The 18,768-nt window shown below is 41.9% G+C and overlaps 1 protein-coding gene across 1 annotated transcript in view; it reads right to left on the reverse strand.

The window, feature by feature from the left end:
• LOC133461310 (oxysterol-binding protein-related protein 10) overlaps positions 1-18,768 on the reverse strand; it is a 213,083-nt gene that overhangs the window by 68,876 nt on the left and 125,439 nt on the right. Inside the window, exons 6-7 of the mRNA XM_061742171.1 lie at positions 13,395-13,635; positions 2,475-2,605 (exon numbers count right to left, since the gene is read on the reverse strand). Coding sequence (XP_061598155.1) covers positions 2,475-2,605; positions 13,395-13,635 — 372 coding nt within the window. The remainder of the gene's footprint in view (positions 1-2,474; positions 2,606-13,394; positions 13,636-18,768) is intronic.

The raw sequence follows: 18,768 nt of genomic DNA on the forward strand, positions 1-18,768 counted from the left end.
CTACCGCTAACTAACCCTAAAACTACAGAGCAAGCATGCAGGTGAACAAGCCAGTGTGTATATCTATGTGTGTGTGTGCATGTATGTATATGACTGTGTGTGTGTGTGTGTGTGTGTGTGTGTGTGTGTGTGTGTGTGTGTGTGTGTGTGTGTGTGTGTGTGTGTGTGTGTGTGTGTGTGTATGTAAACGTGTGTGTGTATGTACATATCTGTGTGGCTATGTGTGTGTATATATCTGAGTGGCTGTATGTGTGTGTGTGCGTGTGTGTGTGTGTATGTATATGTGTGGCTATGTGTATGTATATGTGTGGCTATGTGTGTGTATGTGTGTATGTATATGTATATGTCTGAGTGGCTGTATGTGTGTGTGTGTGTGTGTGTGTGTGTGTGTGTGTGTGTGTGTGTGTTTGTGCGTATATATGTATGTGTGGTTAAGTGTGTGTGTGTGTGTGTATGTATATGTGTGGCTATGTGTGTGTATGTGTGCATGTATTAATATCTGTATATGTGTGGGGGTATGAGTGTGTATGTGTGTGTGCGCGCGTGCATGCGTGCGTGTATGTGTATGTGTGTGTGTGTTTGTGTGTGTGTGTGTGTGTGTAATAAACCAAACAAAGCTCCACCTGAAGTGTATCTATAGTGGGGAGGAGGGGGGGCAAACCCGCCACCCGCGAGACCAGGGGCCGACAAGGAAGAACCCGGAACCCAGGCCACCAGCAACCCCACAGAGGGGAGAAGCAGGAGGGAGGCAACCCACCGCCTGCGAGGCCCCCGCGGGCGGGGCCCCCACGACACGGGAAGAAGCAGCCAGGGATCCCGCGGCAGCGGACCGCGACCCAGGCAATCCCCGGCCACCCGGTCCGGGCCGGACACGTGGCCAGGAGGCCCTCACCCTCCAGGCCAACGACCCCCAACCAGCCAGGGGCCAGCCTGCCCGGAGAGACAGAGCCGCCCGGTCGCCGACGCGGGCAGGTGCACACGCCCCCACGAAAGTGGCCCTCCAAAACCAGAGGGGCGCCCCGCCGCGGAGGCAGCGGGGGGGACCGGAGACGGGCCCGGAGAGAGGGAACCCCCCAACAGGGCGACACCCGCGCAGGCCCGACAACGGAGGGCCCCAGACCCAGGCATCCCATTCATTCATCCATTCATCTATCCGGTATCTATAATAATAATACTAATAATATAATATACTAACAACAATAATAATAATAATAATAATAATAATAATAATAATAATCTTTGTATAATATAATATTGATAAATTATTAAATTTTGTTGCCAATGGAGGCCCAAATCCTCCATGGCAGGACCCTTCCATACCGCATTCTCACCGACAAAGACGCACATTCACGCCACGTTTCCCCCACCCCAGGGGGGTCCAGCACCGTTTCCCTCCCCGGGGGGTCCAGCACCGTTTCCCTCCCCGGGGGGGTCCAGCACCGTTTCCCCCCCGGGGGGGGGGTACAGCACCGCCAGGAGGCACCCCAGGCTGCGCGGCGAGCCCCGCCAGGCCCGGGCATCGTGACCCACCTATCCCAGGCCGGCGAGGGAACGCGGGTGATGTGGGCCCCCCTCCCGACCCTGGTGTTGAATGAATGTAATTAATGCAATAAAAACAGGGAGGGGGAGGTCAGGGTATCATGCTGACAATGACCCCCCCCCTCCCGAACTAAGTGTCCTTGTTAAATGTATTTATTAAATGTTGAATGTGCAGTGTCTACAGTGTTATTAAAACTGTGAGGCAGGGAGTGCCAGGCCATGTGGGACAATGCCCCCACGATCCGGACCCCTGCCTATGTGCTTATGAGTCGCGTAAGGGGGGGAAGGAGGGGGAGCAGAGGCCGAAGCCAGGAGGCAGGACCAGCGGAGCCGGCCCTGGAAGGACGCCCACGCTCCCCCACCGGCCATCCAGTAGACGGGGGGCGGCCCTCCGAGCCGGGCCAGGGCCCCACCTTACCTCCACGGGCCCCCCCCGGCGCCGTCGGAGCAGCAGAGGAGGCTCATTAAACATTCTGTCATTACAAGAAAAGATTTCATTTGAATGGACAAGTCCTGTGCACTGATGAAGCTAAAGTAGAGGTTTTAGGCCTCAGCGATCCATTTGGGACCGTGGTCACCCAAATAAGCACGTCTGTACCAAATAAAAGGACGTTTTCTCTTTTCATTACAGCCAGTGACCTTTGCTGCTGCTTCCCTGTATGCAACTGCACTGCCAACACTCCATATGTTCAAAATCCACGTTCTGTTCTGCTTCATTAATCTGAACCTTTGGCCAGTAATGAAAACATAAAAATGATTTTTCATTCAAACCACTCGACCATTTCATAACACAAGTTAAAATTTGCAGGCCGTGTGCGTTTGTGTTTCTCCCAGATATAAACGGTGCAGCCGTACAGCGCCGTCAGTGTGAGACGCCACAAAGCAAAGCCGGGCCGAGAGACGGCAGGTGAAACCGTCCCGACCCTCGTCCTCACCTTAGCACCGCGAGATAGACTCCTTCTCCTGAAGGCCGGGGAGGGCTCGGCCGAGCGCAGAGGAGTCAGACCTCCGTTCTTCTGCTGCTCCCCCGAGGGGGACTTTGGTACACTCCACACAGGAACACCATCTGAAAAAAACAAATAAAGATAAGGCAGCGTCAGAGGTCAGAAGTTCCCCAGAGGTGGTTACAGATGAGACACTGGGGTTGTGTTGGAAGAATCGCAGACGGACGAGGGAGAAAACGCACATCAAAATCCTCAATCTGGATCTGACATTCAGTATTAAAGGTGAGTCAAGCCTGAAGCAGGAAACTGTGTGTGGTTTCAGATATAATATGTGCTCAACGTTATTTCCTCACCTGTTTTATTGACTTGGCTCAGTCAAAGTGACTAGAATAATAAAATGTTCTGCAACAATCTAATTCTTACGACGGAGTATTAGGGCCAAACTAAGACAAAAAAATTTGGAAATTACAAGAATAAAGTCATAATATTATGAGAATAAAGTCGTAACATTACGAGAATAAAGTCGTAACATTACGAGAATGAAGTCATAATGTTGCGAGAATAAAGTCGTAATAGAATAAAGTCGTAATATTATTAGAATAAAGTCGTAACGTTGCGAGAATGAAAACGTAATTTATGAGAATAAAGTCGTAATATTATGAGAATAAAGTCGTAATATTACGAGAATAAAGTCGTAATTTATGAGAATAAAATCGTAATATTATGAGAATAAATTCGTAATATTATGAGAATATAATTTATGAGAACTCTAACAGGAACAGCTTCTTCTCCATGTGTTAAAATGAGGAATATTGAGCATCTTGTGAAGCTCTATTTATATATTTATAATATATTTAATATTACGACTTTATTCTCAAAATATTACGACTTTATTCTCGTAGTATTATGACTTTATTCTCATATTATTATGACTTTATTTTTTGTCTTAGTTTGGCCCTAATACTCCGTCGTAAATTCTAGTTGTTATGAATATATATATATATATATATATATATATATATATATATATATATATATATATATATATATATATATATATATATATATTTCTATATTTAGACACACAACAAAAGGTAAAAAAGGTCTGATAAATCAATTGTGAAATGTATGAATGTACGGAACGACTCATCAATGGTTTGTTTTACAATAACTCCAGTTGGAGTTTAGTTACATAACAATATCAAAGAGAGATTCCTCATTTAAACGCTTCTAACGGACACCAAAGAAGTAGGTTTGATTTGAAAGTGCTGTTAATGGAGCAGCATGGGAGGCCTTTTCCCACTCCTCACACTCGGATTGTGTTAAAAGTCTAATGCACCACGAAGCCGTTCTCTGATACCCATTAACGCAAAAACCTGCCATGCCGAGGGGAGTCGGCACTGAAACAGCCCTCAGGCCTCGGATCGACTGACAGTTTGACTGACGGGAACCTGGAAAATGTGTGAGTGAGCCATCAGTGATCCGGCTCCTGTCAAGAGAGGAGGTGGAGGAGCGAGGAGTGAGAACTGTAGATGCGGTTAAAACCGTGTTGGAAAGGGTTTTTGGTATCAAGTGGGAGTCGATGCGTCCCTGAGAGTTCATTACAGGGGACTGAAAACAGCTGATGACGGCATCACGTTTGTTAAGTTAGTTCTAAGACACTCCTACTCTGATACTTTGAGACGTTGGGACGACCCCAGAGAGCTGGGCCGTGATTGGGCCGTTGGACGGAGGCATGCAGGTGAATCAAAAGGCCGTTGCAGATCAAACAGTGAAGAGGCAAACATTCATGCAGTAAATGTCAAAGGCAATGTTCAAGTTCTGGGCCGTGACATCAATTCAGTTTGTGATTACCGTATTTTCTGGACTATAAGCCGCACCTGTATATAAGCCGCATCCGCTTTATTTTTAAAAAAATAATGAAAAAAAGATATGCAAGCTGCAGATATTTATGTTGTTAGATTAGATATTTACTACATGTCCAGAAGGATTTTGAACTGTAAATGATGTACATGTTTGTACCTAAATAAATCCTTTCCTAACAGTGTCTTTTAACACGGCAGCAACTTTGCTGATTAAAACGGGACAGAACTAAGAGAAAATAACCGGTATTTATTTATCTATTTATCTTTTTGAAATCTGCTTCTACCTACTTCTATCTGCTAAAGAAGAAGTAGCGTATTCTTCCTTGCATTTATTTTGTCTTAGTTTTGATTCTAATTCCGGTTAGAGCGCCCCGAGCGGTGGAAGAAAAATCCCCAGAATAGCCGCACCTTTGTATAAGCTGCATGGTTGAAAACCAATGAAAAAAGTAGCGGCTTATAGTCCAGAAATTACGGTAAGTCAAATTTCATGTTTTTTTTTCTTCTTTTCATGAGTCACTTCTGTTTTGAATCCTTTATTTAAGCTGCAAGGGGACTGACTCCGTTGCAAACTAAATTTCCTTTACGGATTTTTTATGTCCTTAAAGGAAACTGCTTTGTCTGCTGGTGAAAAAGGGTTTTGGGGTCCAAGCTCTTTATGGCAGAGGCACGGTGGTGGGAAGGGGGGTGGGGGTCCAAGAGAGCAGCAAAGATCCTCTGTGATATCAGCCGACAATCTGCTGTCTGGTTTGTGACTGGCAGGTTTTTGAAGGGAGATTATAAAACTCTTTCAAGTTCTCTCAACTAGGGCAGACTCTCACAAGTTGCTCTGTTTTGTTGTTTTATTTTTCTAGCAGCAACAGGAGACCAGAGGTACGGTGGCCGAGACCCGCCATTGCAGAAAATTAAAGAAACGCTGCAAATAAAAAGAAACGCTTTGCAAATAAAATAAACGCTGGAAATAAAAACAAACGCAGCTGCAAATAAAAGAAACGCTGCAAATAAAAACAAATGCCGCTGCAAATAAAAGAAACGCTGCAAATATTAAGTAACCCCGCTGCAAATAAAATAAATGCCGCTGCAAATTTAAAAAAAATGACAAGGAAAAGGATGAAAAGGAAGAAATAAGAAGAGCGAGGAATAAGAAGAACAACGAACGAGAAAATAAGTTTAAGGTTAGTGTTCAACGTCGCTATGTGTAATTTTTAATGTGTGCCATAAAAACACCGGTGCATCGGCAAAAATAGTCCCCAGTAATTCACTTTGTTGTGGCTTTTTTATTTTATTTGCAGCAGGGTTTCTTTATATTTGCAGCGTTTCTTTTATTTGCAGCGGCGTTTCTTTTTGTTTGCAGAGTTTATTTTATTTGCTAAGCATTTATTTTGTTTGCAGCGGCATTTGTTTCCGTTTGTAGCGTTACTTTTATTTTCAGCAATGGCGGGTCTCGGCCACCGTATTGAAGAGACAAAACTACGGTGGGCGAGACCCGCCATTGCTGAAAATTAAAGAAATGCTGCAAATAAAAATAAAACCTTTGCAAATAAAATAAACGCTGCAAATATAAAGAAACCCCGCTGCAAATAAAATAATAAACGCTGCTGCTGCAAAAAAAAACAAAAAAACGACGCGAATAAAAAAGCCACAACAGAAGTGAATTACCGGGGACTATTTTTGCTGATGCACCGGCGTTTTTCTTTTTACGTGAGAGAAGTCCCTGACCACCACACACAGCTTCAACTTCACATTCATCCAAATAACTATTGTTACCCACACTTTAGATTATTCTTGGCATTATTATTAATGATAAAAACAACAAAAACAACAACACCGGTGTCCTCTCACATAAAAACACCGGTGCATCAGCAAAAATAGTCCCCGGTAATTCACTTCTGTTGTGGCTTTTTTATTTGCGTGGTTTTTGCAAATATAAAGAAACCCCACAAATAAAAAGAAACCCCACTGCAAATAAAATAATAAACGTCGCTGCAAATAAAAAAAACTACGCAAATAAAAAAGCCACAACAGAAGTGAATTACCGGGGACTATTTTTGCCGATGCACCAGTGTTTTTTACGTGAGAGGAGAAGAAGAAGACGAAGTGAAAAGGAAGAAATAAGAAGAGCGAGGAATAAGAAGAACAACTAACGAGAAAATAAGTGAAAAGGTTAGTGTTCAACGTCGCTACGTGTAATTTTTAATGTGCAACACCGGTGCATCAGCAAAAATAGTCCCCGGTAATTCACTTCCGTTGTGGCTTTTTTATTTGCGTCATTTTTTTATTTTATTTGCAGCAGGGTTTCTTTATATTTTTAGCGTTTCTTTTATTTGCAGCGGCGTTTCTTTTTGTTTGCAGCATTTATTTTATTTGCTAAGCGTTTCTTTTATTTGCAGCGGCGCTTCTTTCTGTTTGCAGAGTTACTTTTATTTTCAGCAATGGCGGGTATCGGCCACCGTACGGAGGGACCAACGTGCCAGCCAAACTCAAACTGCAACCGCATGCTTGGCTCTCCGTCCAAGACTCGTCTAGCCCATGCAGTGGCGATGCTTGAGACCATCTCCATCTCCAATCAGCCGCATCGTTTTGGGATGCAGCCCATGCCGGTGATGCACAGAGCCAAATCAGCTGTGCAGAGCCGAGGATCCCCAACAATTAAACTCCTCACTCAGGTGTGGAGGGAACATGCCGGAAGCAGTGAGGAGCCCGACCCCCGCGGGACCCATCAGCCAGGCAGCGGAAGGAAAAAGATTTGTACTTGCAGCCCGGCGGTCCCACTCCACACCACCCCCTGTGAGAGGAACAGGGACAGGGCAGGGTGGCTGCTGGCGCAAAAAGAAGACCAACAAACAGTGAGAACCAGCAGATTCTGGACGGGACCCTGCACCCCCCCCCCCCGAACACAGATGCCCAGACAGGAGAGAAGGGAGTAGAGAAAACGGCTCGGAAAATGCTGCCACTTACAGGACTGTCTCAGAAAATTAGAATATTGTGATAAAGTTCTTTATTTTCTGTAATGCAATTAAAAAAACAAAAATGTCATACATTCTGGATTCATTACAAATCAACTGAAATATTGCAAGCCTTTTATTATTTTAATATTGCTGATTATGGCTTACAGTTTAAGATTAAGATTCCCAGAATATTCTAATTTTTTGAGATAGGATATTTGAGTTTTCTTAAGCTGTAAGTCATAATCAGCAATATTAAAATAATAAAAGGCTTGCAATATTTCAGTTGATTTGTACAGAAGAGTATTAGGGCCATGCAGGAGAAAAGATATTTGAGACGGGAAGATTTTTTTTTATTGTGCACTTCGAGAAAAAAGTCAAAATGTCGAGATTAATGTTGAAATACAATTTCGAGAAGAAAGTCGAAATGTTGAGAAAAAAGTCAAAATTTTGTGAATAAAGTTGAAATGTTGAGAAAAAAGGCGAAATTTTGACTTTATTCTTGAAATTGTATTTCAACATTATTCTCGACATTTCGACTTTTTTCTCGACATTTCGACTTTTTTCTCGAAGTGCACAATAAAAGAAATCTTCCCCTCTCAAATATTTTTTCTCTTGCCTGGCCCTAATACTCTTCCGTAGATTTGTAATGAATCCAGAATGTATGACATTTTTGCATTACAGAAAATAAAGGACTTTATCACAATATTCAAATTTTCTGAAACAGTCCTGTACTTTGGTTACACAGTTTAGGAAAACACAACCATGACAGTGGATTCATTTACTTAGCAGGTTAAAAATGGCTCACATTTACATAAACAAGCTCTCAAATGTTCAATTTTAATTCAAAAACCATGAAACTTAAAATTAGAATAGTATAACAGAAGTCCAAAGACATCAGTCCCACAGTAGCTTCAAACTGCAGCTTCACCAAGTGAAAGTCATGTATAATTTCTCTGTCTCTTCAAAAGCTGACTTATTTCTGTTTTTAATGCAGACATTCAGGTCTTTTCTGTTTATTTGTAGTTTTTTTTTGCACTTTTAACGTCTAGGAGTTGCAGTACATGACAGGTTCACTTTCCGGCTGAGTACCAGCCGGTTAATTCGAGCTCTGCTGAGATCCTGGGTTGGGTTTACGTAAGAAAGTCCGTCACGCCTGTCCCAGGCTTCCAGCTCTTCCTGGGAAATCCCGGCACGTTTGTGTGAAACACACGGCCGTCCTCCATGACCGGACTGGAAGTGTTCCAGGCAAATTGCATTTGAAAAATCGATACTTGGACCATCTGAGATTACCCTTTTTAAATGCAAAGGGCGGCATTGTTCCTCTGAGCTCTTTCCTCATGCCCCTAATGTTTAATCTTACTCTAAAAGTGTTGAGAGGGAAAGTGGGATCAATTTCAGAAGCAGCAAAAATGCAAACAAAGTCAAAAGATGTTGGTAGGAAAGATTAAAGATTAAAGGCAATGACACTTCCTTACTTATCCTGCTGATTTCTACATTTAGTGCAGAAGAATAAACTAAAGAAACAAATATTGGGAAATTGCAACCAGAGAGCTTACAGGACTGTCTCAGAAAATCAGAATATTGTGATAAAGTTCTTTATTTTCTGTAATGCAATTACAAAAACAAAAATGTAATACATTCTGGATTCATTACAAATCAACTGAAATATTGAAAGCCTTTTATTATTTTAATATTGCTGATTATGGTTTACAGTTTAAGATTAAGATTCCCAGAATATTCTAATTTTTTGAGATAGGATATTTGAGTTTTCTTAAGCTGTAAGCCATGATCAGCAATATTAAAATAATAAAAGGCTTGCAATATTTCAGTTGATTTGTAATGAATCCAGAATGTATGACGTTTTTGCATTACAGAAAATAAAGGACTTTATCACAATATTCTAATTTTCTGAGACAGTCCTTTAGTTACCAAACACACTTGTATCAATTATCATCTGACTCATAAAGCCACTCTAGGTAGCAATACCACTTCTGACCACTTGGGGCATAAACATCTGCTGTGCTGACAAAAGAGCCAGCGATGACGCTGGGCTGAGTCCGCCATTGTTGTAATCATAGACATAAATACGTAGACGCCCCATGGAGCTGCTGCGATACGTCAACGTCGCCGCCATATTGGATGTTCAAGACTGTGCTGTAAACTAATACAAGTAAATGGACTTATTTTCATAAAGCACCTTTCTACAAAGAAATGTACGTTTTACGTCTCATTTATTCATTCACACACGCACTAATATACTTGGGAAACAGTTAGGCACCAAATATAATATATTTAATTTTCTCAGATGGCAAAAATAAGAACTTTATTGATCCCACATAGGAGTAATTCATGTTATATCAACTGTAGAGAACAAGGTAGTGCCGAAAAACTATATATATCCCCCTCACAAAAATAAGACAAATAGAGAAACATATTTTCTCATCAACAAAACATATTTAAAAAATTTCAAATAACAAAACAACATATTTGAACCATTTTTCAGACAATAAAATAACATTTGAACCATTTTTCAGACAAATATGCTTTGTTGATGAGAAAATATGTTTCTCTATTTTTCTTATTTTAGTGAGGGGGATATATATTGTTTTTCGGCACTACCTTGTTCTCTATAGCTGATATAACATGAATTACTCCTATGTGGGATCAATAAAGTTCTTATCTTTGACATGTGAGAAAATTAAATATATTATATTTGGTGCCTAACTGTTTCCCAAGTATATTAGTGCATGTGTGAATGAATAAATGAGACGTAAAACGTACATTTCTTTGTAGAAAGGCGCTTTATGAAAATAAGTCCATTTACTTGTATTAGTTTACAGGAGGATGAGACATGGATATGGTTGTAATACCAATTTGTCCCACCAGAGGTACACGTCATGGTTTCATCTGATACGTAAACCTTTCTTATGCTATGTCGCCCCCATGTGGTCAGCATTGGTACTGCTACATAGAGCGGCTTTAACAAACAACAACAAAAATGAATAAATAAAATAAATACGAACATACAGCACCTCAGACAAAGCTTTGTAACTCTATGGAGAGAATGGGACACATTAGTGATCATTAGAGCTTATATCACCCACAAGTATTTGCATAAATCCAACCCTGTGTAGCAGCAGATAAAACTATTTATACTGAGACTCAGTGAAGGGGCCGTCACTCATACCTACATACAGCAAATATTAACCCTGGTGCTGTCTTTGGGTCAGGGAAGGAGGAAGAGAAGAAGGGAGGAAAGAAGGAAGGAACGAAGGGAGAAAAGAAGGAAGGGAGGAAAGAAGGAAGGGAGAAGGAAGGAAGGAAGGAAGGAAGGAAGGAAGGAAGGAAGGAAGGAAGGAAGGAAGGAAGGAAGGAAGGAAGGAAGAAAACAAACAAGGAAAGAAGGAAGAAAGGAAGGAAGGGAGAAAAGAGGAAGGGAAGAAGGAAGGAGAGAGCAGGAGGAAAGAAGGAAGGAAAGGAAAAAAGAAGGAAGGAAGGAAGGAAGGAAGGAAGGAAGGAAGGAAGGAAGGAAGGAAGGAAGGAAGGAAGGAAGGAAGGAAGGAAGGGAGAAAAGAGGAAGGGAAGACGGAATGAGAGAGCAGGAGGAAAGAAGGAAGGAAGGTAAAAATGAAGGAAGGAAGGAAGGAAGGAAGGAAGGAAGGAAGGAAGGAAGGAAGGAAGGAAGGAAGGAAGGAAGGAAGGAAGGAAGGAAGGAAGGAAGGAAGGAAGGGAGAAAACAAGGAAAGAAGGAAGGAAGGAAGGAAGGAAGGGAGAAAACAAGGAAAGAAGGAAGGAAGAGAGAAAAGAGGAAGGGAAGAAGGCGGAGAGAGCAGGAGGAAAGAAAAAAGGAAGGAAGGAAGGAAGGAAGGAAGGAAGGAAGGAAGGAAGGAAGGAAGGAAGGAAGGAAGGAGAGAGCAGGAGGAAAGAAGGAACAGGAGAATTAGGTCAGTTTGACCCAAAGACAGTACCAGGTTAAACTTCCGGAGCCTCCAGGTAAAGAGTGTTTGGGGCTCAGGAAAGTTTCAGATGATTGTTGTTCAATCAGCTCTTTATAGAACTTTTAATCTTTACTCAGGATAAAAACATTAGTCCACAATAGTCAACTAACCCCTCTCTTCCCAAACTCCACCCGTCACAAGCTCAACATCCACCTTGCAATTTGAAAAACCTTGATAATGAACCTCAGTATTATATGATGCCAATAGAACCACCCTCAGGCTGCAAATGGTTTAAAATCAAAACACTTTTATTGGACCTGGCACAGAGAGAGAAACATGGCGGAGGTCTGACATTTGAGGCACTAGTGTGGAGTCCTTTGACAAAGGCTTAATCCTCTGATATTCAGAAGTGCATAGTTTCATATTAAGGTTAACTCATTCCCTTATAGGCCCAACCTTTAGCACATGCACGTAAGGCGAGAGTCTGATCATCGTCCAGGAGTTTCTGTAAACAATGATTTCAAACACACTTCACATTCATGCTTGTACTTGGCACTACATGCACCATTTGAGGATCTATTGGCATTTCAATGTGACAACATTGAAGTACGGTGGCCGAGACCCGCCATTGCTGAAAATAAAATAAACGCTGCAAATAAAAACAAACTCCGCTGCAAATAAAAGAAACCCCGCTGCAAATAAAATAAACACTGCTGCAAATGAAAAAAAAACTATGTAAATAAAAAAGCCACAACGGAAGTGAATTACCGGGGACTATTTTTGCTGATGCACCGGTGTTTTTTACGTGAGAGGAGAAGAAGAAGACGAAGAGGATGTAAATGAAAAGGAAGAAATAAGAAGAGCGAGGAATAAGAAGAACAACGAACGAGAAAATAAGTGAAAAGGTTAGTGTTCAACAGCGCTACGTGTAATTCTTTTCGTCTTCTTCTTCCCCTCTCACATAAAAAACACCGGTGCATCAGCAAAAATAGTCCCCGGTAATTCACTTCCATTGTGGCTTTTTTATTTGTGTCGGTTTTTTTTTAAATTTGCAGCAGCGTTTCTTTTATTTGCAGCGTTTCTTTTATTTGCAGCGGCGTTTCTTTTTGTTTGCAGCGTTTATTTTATTTGCTAAGCGTTTATTTTATTTGCAGCGGTGTTTGTTTCTGTTTGCAGCATTACTTTTATTTTCAGCAATGGCGGGTCTCGGCCACCGTATTGAAAAGACAAAACTATGGTGGCCGAGACCCGCCATTGCTGCAAATAAAAATAAACGCCGCTGCAAATAAAATAAACGCTTTGCAAATAAAATAAACACTGCAAAGAAAAACAAACGCCGCTGCAAATAGAATAAAACGCTGGAAATAAAATAAACGTTTTGCAAATAAAAGCAAACGCCGCTGCAAATAAAAGAAACGCTGCAAATATAAAGAAACGCCGCTGCAAATAAAAAAAAAACAAGGCAAATAAAAAAGCCACAAAGGAAGTGAATTACCGGGGACTATTTTTGCTGATGCACCGGTGTTTTTTACGTGAGAGGAGAAGAAGAAGACGAAGAGGACGTAAGTGAAAAGGAAGAAATAAGAAGAGCGAGGAATAAGAAGAACAACCAACGAGAAAATAAGTGAAAAGGTTAGTGTTCAACGTCGCTACGTGTAATTTTTAATGTGCAACACCGGTGTATCGGCAAAAATAATCCCTGGTAATTCACAGCGTTGTGGCTTTTTTATTTGCAGCGGCGTTTATTTTATTTGCAGCGTTTCTTTCATTTGCAGCAGCGTTTGTTTCTGTTTGCAGCGTTATTTTTATTTTCAGCAATGGCAGGTCTCGGCCACCGTATTGAAGAGACAAAACAGTGAATGGAGAAAAATAACAACACAGAGCAACAATAATGACAAGGAACATGTGACAGGAAACCTAAAATGGTACAGATTAAAAACAGTCCGACAGACAAATGCAATGTTCAGCAACATTTACTACAGACAGTGAAGTGGACGGGGCCGATGAGACAGGGACAGGAGCTGCAGTCCGGCCGGCCCAGCGGGGCCTTGCTGCCGGAGCTGGACTCGGGGGGGGCAGACTGAAAAGACAAGGGGGGTGGGGGAGACGGTGCGGCTGGGGGCTCCAGTAACAGCACTGGGACGGGGCCCAGGACGGACTCACCGAAGGGGGCTCCGTGGGCGGCGTGGTGGTGCTGGGAGGGCTGGGTCTGGGCCGGCAGCTGGCTGCGGCTCTGAGTCTGCTGGAGGATGTTCAGGCATTCCCCCAGGCAGCTCAGCGTGGCGGCCGACGTGGCCTTGAGCAGCAGCAGGTCCTGGTCCAGACAGGACAGAGGACCTTTGGTGGGCAGGGAGTCGATGGACTGGACCAGGGTCTTCTGCTGGCCCTCTGCTTGGGACATCACCTTAAAATGACAAGAGACGCCAAACGTTAAAACACAAACGTACAATCACCTTACTCCGTTCAGCAGGAGGACGCTGATTCAAAAGGACAGATGCAGAGGTGGTAGTAACGAGTTATATTTACTCCGTTACATTTACTTGAGTAAGTTTTGGGAAATGTTGTACTTTTAGGAGTAGTTTTGAATCACTATACTTTTTACTTTTACTTGAGTAGATTTGTGAAGGAGAAACTGTTCCTCTTACTCCGCTACATTAGGCTACGTTGAGCTGTTACTTTTCTTTTATCCCTTTTATCCGCGTACGTGTCAATCTCATGACATCACTGGGTGATTCTTTGGGAAAAATGTTTTTGTGTGTTTTGTCACATTTACACAGACTCAAACACACACAGAGTTTCTATGAGTTCATGTTTGTTCTAGTTCTGCCTGGTTAAAAAAGAAAAGTACAAAGGCTGGAAATTTTGTGCTACTTGTGCTTAATTTATTTTTTTATTCTGTTATTATTTGATTTATTTTATTATTTATTAAAGTACTTGAATTTAATTTAAGATTATTTTAATTTAAGCTATTTTTTATTAATTTTAATTTATTTTATTGATTTAATTTGCCTGAAGATGATTATTTTGTACTTTTGTCTGTTTGAATGGTTGTGTTAAAAAAATAAATCAGACATTACTCAACAGTTACTCAGTACTTGAGTCGTTTTTTCACCAAGTACGTTTTTACTTTTACTCAAGTCATTATGTGGATGACTACTTTTTACTTCTACTTGAGTCATATTATTCTGAAGTAACAGTACTTTTACTTGAGTACAATTTTTGGCTACTCTAACCAGCTCTGGACAGATTACATGTTTGTTTTATTGTACGACACTGTATCCTACAAATTATCTTTACTGGCAGATCACCATAACTACACGTTAAAGTCCTGCTTCTGATTGGTTATATTCCTGTGCGACTGTAACAGAGTTCAATATCAAACCATCCCGATCATTGATAGTCAGGGAAATTGTCTCGATACTAAGAAATAAATGCACATACATGTGCAGAAATTTTCCAAAACATAGCTTTTTCACATTTTGTCATGTCAGACGCATCTTAAAACTGTTTGTTCAGTTTTGGTTAACACACAAAACGCTGAATGAAAAATAAAACATGAATATTTGTATTACATAATTTTAGACCCAGACCATCATTTTAAAGTGTATATTTTAACTCCTAATGTACAAAATACAAAAAGGATGTGCAGCCGCCTCCATTCAAGTCTCTGAGAGTTACTACGATCTGTGGGACAAATGTACTATATGCACTGGACTAAAATGATTATGCATGCATGAATTTGGACGGGATTAAAAACACAGAGACCCTCCGTGGTTACTACAAATTACCAAAGGTCCCCAGATCCACTTTAATCCCGTGCGAGTGTATGACAGAGTGGAAATCAAGTCATGACTCATGAGGTCAAGGATGGAGTTGTGAGCTAATGTGGGTGAGGATTAAAATAAAATAAATCTTCAGCATTTAAGGGTTTTACATAAGTAGGTAAGAAACTAATAAATAAAAGCTGGCTTCTATGCAGAAGTGGTCAAGAGGAAACCTTTTATTCTCCTTCTTTTGTCTACAAAGAACATAAAGGATTCAGATCATGAGGAGCAAAGTTCTCGGATGAAGATTGAACTCTGCAACAATTCCCAACAGACTCCACAGTAGAAAGCAATCTCTGCATTATCAATCACGTCATTATAGGCATCCTTATAATTAAATGGTGGCATCATCCTTCTGGAAACAGAACTGGAGCCTTGTTAGGGGCAAAGAAGGATGTAGAAAATGCGTAATCGCGAGTATTAGGGCCATGCAGGAGAAGAAATATTTGAGAGGGGAAGATTTTTTTTTATGGTGCACTTCAAGAAAAAAGTCGAGATTAATGTTGAAATACAACTTCAAGAATAAAGTCGAAATTTCGCCTTTTTTCTCTCACAACATTTCAACTTTATTCACGAAATTTTGACTTTTTTCTCAACATTTCGACTTTTTTTTCGAAATTGTACTTCAACATTAATCTCGACATTTCTACTTTTTTCTCAAATTGCATAATGAAAAAAAAATCTTCCTCTAAAGTATTATTTTTATTTTTCTCCTGCTTGGCCCTAATACTCTTCCGTAGTTGGAAGCTTTTCCAGGGTGCTCAGGATCTCGGCTGCAGCTGAAGTGTTACAATTTATCTATGATTGCAAACGTAGATGAACAAAAAAACTACAGGAGCAGTTCTCTAAGAAGTCAGTGACAGTTTTGGAGGTTTGCAACTACGTGCCTATGCTTTTCATTCAACAGGGCTGAGGTTGAACATTTCTTCCCCAACAGAAACTTCCAAGGAAAAGGTTCACCAAGCTTGCAGAGAAAAGGGACTCAAGACGGCCATTCCAGCTAAATCCTGCATGACTGGTCAGAATAATTCAGTTTTTCACTCTAAGAGCTGGTAATTACGTCGTTAAGAACTGTACATGGACTGATTGAAATAAGTCATGCTTCTAGAGCAGGGGTCGGGAACCCGCGGCTCTAGAGCCGCATGCGGCTCTTTAGCTCTTTGGCTTGCTGATTGGGCCGAAGCTTCGGGAGCTGCGTGCTGGCCTGCGGTCCCCACCCCCGGTCATCCTAACAATCAGAATCAGAATCAGAGTACTTTATTAGTCCCAAAGGGCAATTCATTTTTACAGTCGGCCTGTCCATAGCAACAACACACAATACACCAAACGGCCAACATCTACAACCACATCAGCAACAACAACCACAACCAGTGACAGCACAGCAGAGCAGAATGCAAATACTTCATGGTTCACAGTCGATCATAGCAAGAAAACTTCAAGTTTCATTTTGCATTTAGCAGCCTTATGGCAGACGGAACAAAGGAATCCGCATAGCGGTTTGTTTTCCGCACCGGCACATAATACCGCCGACCTGAGGGCATAATTACAAAGTGGTTGGCCAGAGCAGGATCAGGGTGGGAGAGTATCCTGTCTGCTTTCTGCACCACCCGTGCTTTCCAAAGAGAGCAGAGGTCCTTCAGCTGGACTCCAGTAATTTTAGAGCAAACCCTAACAATGTTGTTCAGACACTTCTTGTCTTTCATGGATAGACCACCAAACCAACATATAAAAGAACATGCCGGGTGGGGGTCGTTGGCCTGAAGGGTGAGGGCCTCCTGGCCGCGTGTCCGGCCCGGGCCGGGTGGCCGGGGATTGCCTGGGTCGCGGTCCGCCGCCGCGGGATCCCTGGCTGCTTCTTTCCGCGCCGTGGGGGCCCCGCCCGCGGGGGCCCCGCCCGCGGGCCCCGCCCGCGGGCCCCCTCGGCCGCCGCCGGGGAGGGGGGGGGGGGGGGCCTCGCAGGCGGTGGGTTGCCTCCCTCCTACTTCTCCCCTCTGTGGGGTTGCCGGTGGCCTGGGTTCCGGGCTCTTCCGTGTCGGCCTCTGGTCTCGCGGGTGGCGGGGTTGCTCCCCCCCCTCCCCCACTATAGATACACTTCAGGTGGAGCTTTGTTTGGTTTATTACACACACACACACACACACACACACACACACACACACACACACACACACACACACACACACACACATAGTCATTTAGTCACATGCATATACACACACACACACACACACACACACACACACACACACACACACACACACACACACACACACACACACACACACACACACGCATGATCATATACATATACATACACACACACACACATAGACATACACACTGGCTTGTTCACCTGCATGCTGGCTCTCTAGTCTTTGGGTTTAGGTAGCAGTAGCGATAGCTTAGCTCAGACTGCGATCAGATCTCAAGATTTAGGTCGATTGCTGTTATTGTTTTGGTTGGCTCCGTGCCGGTCTGTGCTTTGTTTGTGGTTTTTTGTTGCAGCCTGGATTGGCAGTGGATGTCGTCACCCCCCCCACAAAAAAAAACAAAAAAAAAAAAACACTGGGTTTGTATGTGTATATTTATGTATGTGTATGCATATGTATGCGTATATATATGTATATATTAAATATAGTAATAATGCACATATATATACTTTTGGTTTCTACCGTCATGGTATCAATCAATAATATGTGTGCAGACAAGGTATAAAAAAAAAAAAAAAAAAAAAAAAAAAAAAAAAAAAAAAAAAGAACATGTTAAAAGACTCTCAATAAAAGTTTGATAAAAGGTACACAAGATGTTTCTGCTGATACCAAAAGAGCTGAGTTTCCTCAGCAGATAGATCCTTTGGTTTGCTCGCATCCACCTGCCTGCTGTGCTGCTGACGTCCCTGACCCCCCAGACTGGCCCTCGGCAGGAGGGTCCCCCTTTATGATCCAGGTCCTGGTCCAGATTTCTTCCCTCCTAAAGGGGAGTTTTTCTTGCCACTGTTTGGCTTAAGGCTTTTCTCCCACTAGGGGAGTTTTTACCTGCCATTGTTTATGTAATAATTGCTCGGGGGGTTTATGTTTATGTTCTGGATCTCTGGAAAGCGTCTAGAGACAACATCTGTTGTATTAAACGCTATATAAATAAAATTGAATTGAATTTAGCGCCGCCCTAGTGGCTCCCTGGAGCTTTTTCAAAAATGTTTAACCTTTTTTTTCCTTTTTTTCTTCTGTTTTTTCTTTTTTTCTTTGTTTTCCTTTTTCTCTCTTTTTTCCTTCTTTTTTCTTCGTTTTCCTTTTTTCTCTTTTTCTTCTTTTTTTCTTCTTTTTTCCTTTTTTTCTTCCTTTTTCCTTTCCTTTTTAATCTCGACATTTCGACTTTTTTTCTCAAAATTTTGACTTTTTTTCTCGACATTGACTTTTTTCTCGACATTTCGACATGCAGCATGTGTCTTCATCCCAATTTATTTGGGGCATTTTAAGGATGAGTACTGACAAGATGCCTTTACATGATCTTAAAACGACAGTTTGGCTGAATTAAGAAACGCTATTTGCACCATGAACACGGCCAAATACACGCATTTTTTTTTATTTCTCCTTTACAAAGCCACCAAGAATAATCAAATGTGCACTTTTTGATTAAAAGTGCTTTTAAAGATGAACCAGTGATATATGTATAGAGCATTTATGTCTCCAGTACTTTCGGGACCCAGTTCCACAGA

This window comes from Cololabis saira, chromosome 15 (genome assembly GCF_033807715.1).
Source record: "Cololabis saira isolate AMF1-May2022 chromosome 15, fColSai1.1, whole genome shotgun sequence".
In the NCBI taxonomy this organism is placed as follows: Eukaryota; Metazoa; Chordata; class Actinopteri; order Beloniformes; family Belonidae; genus Cololabis; species Cololabis saira.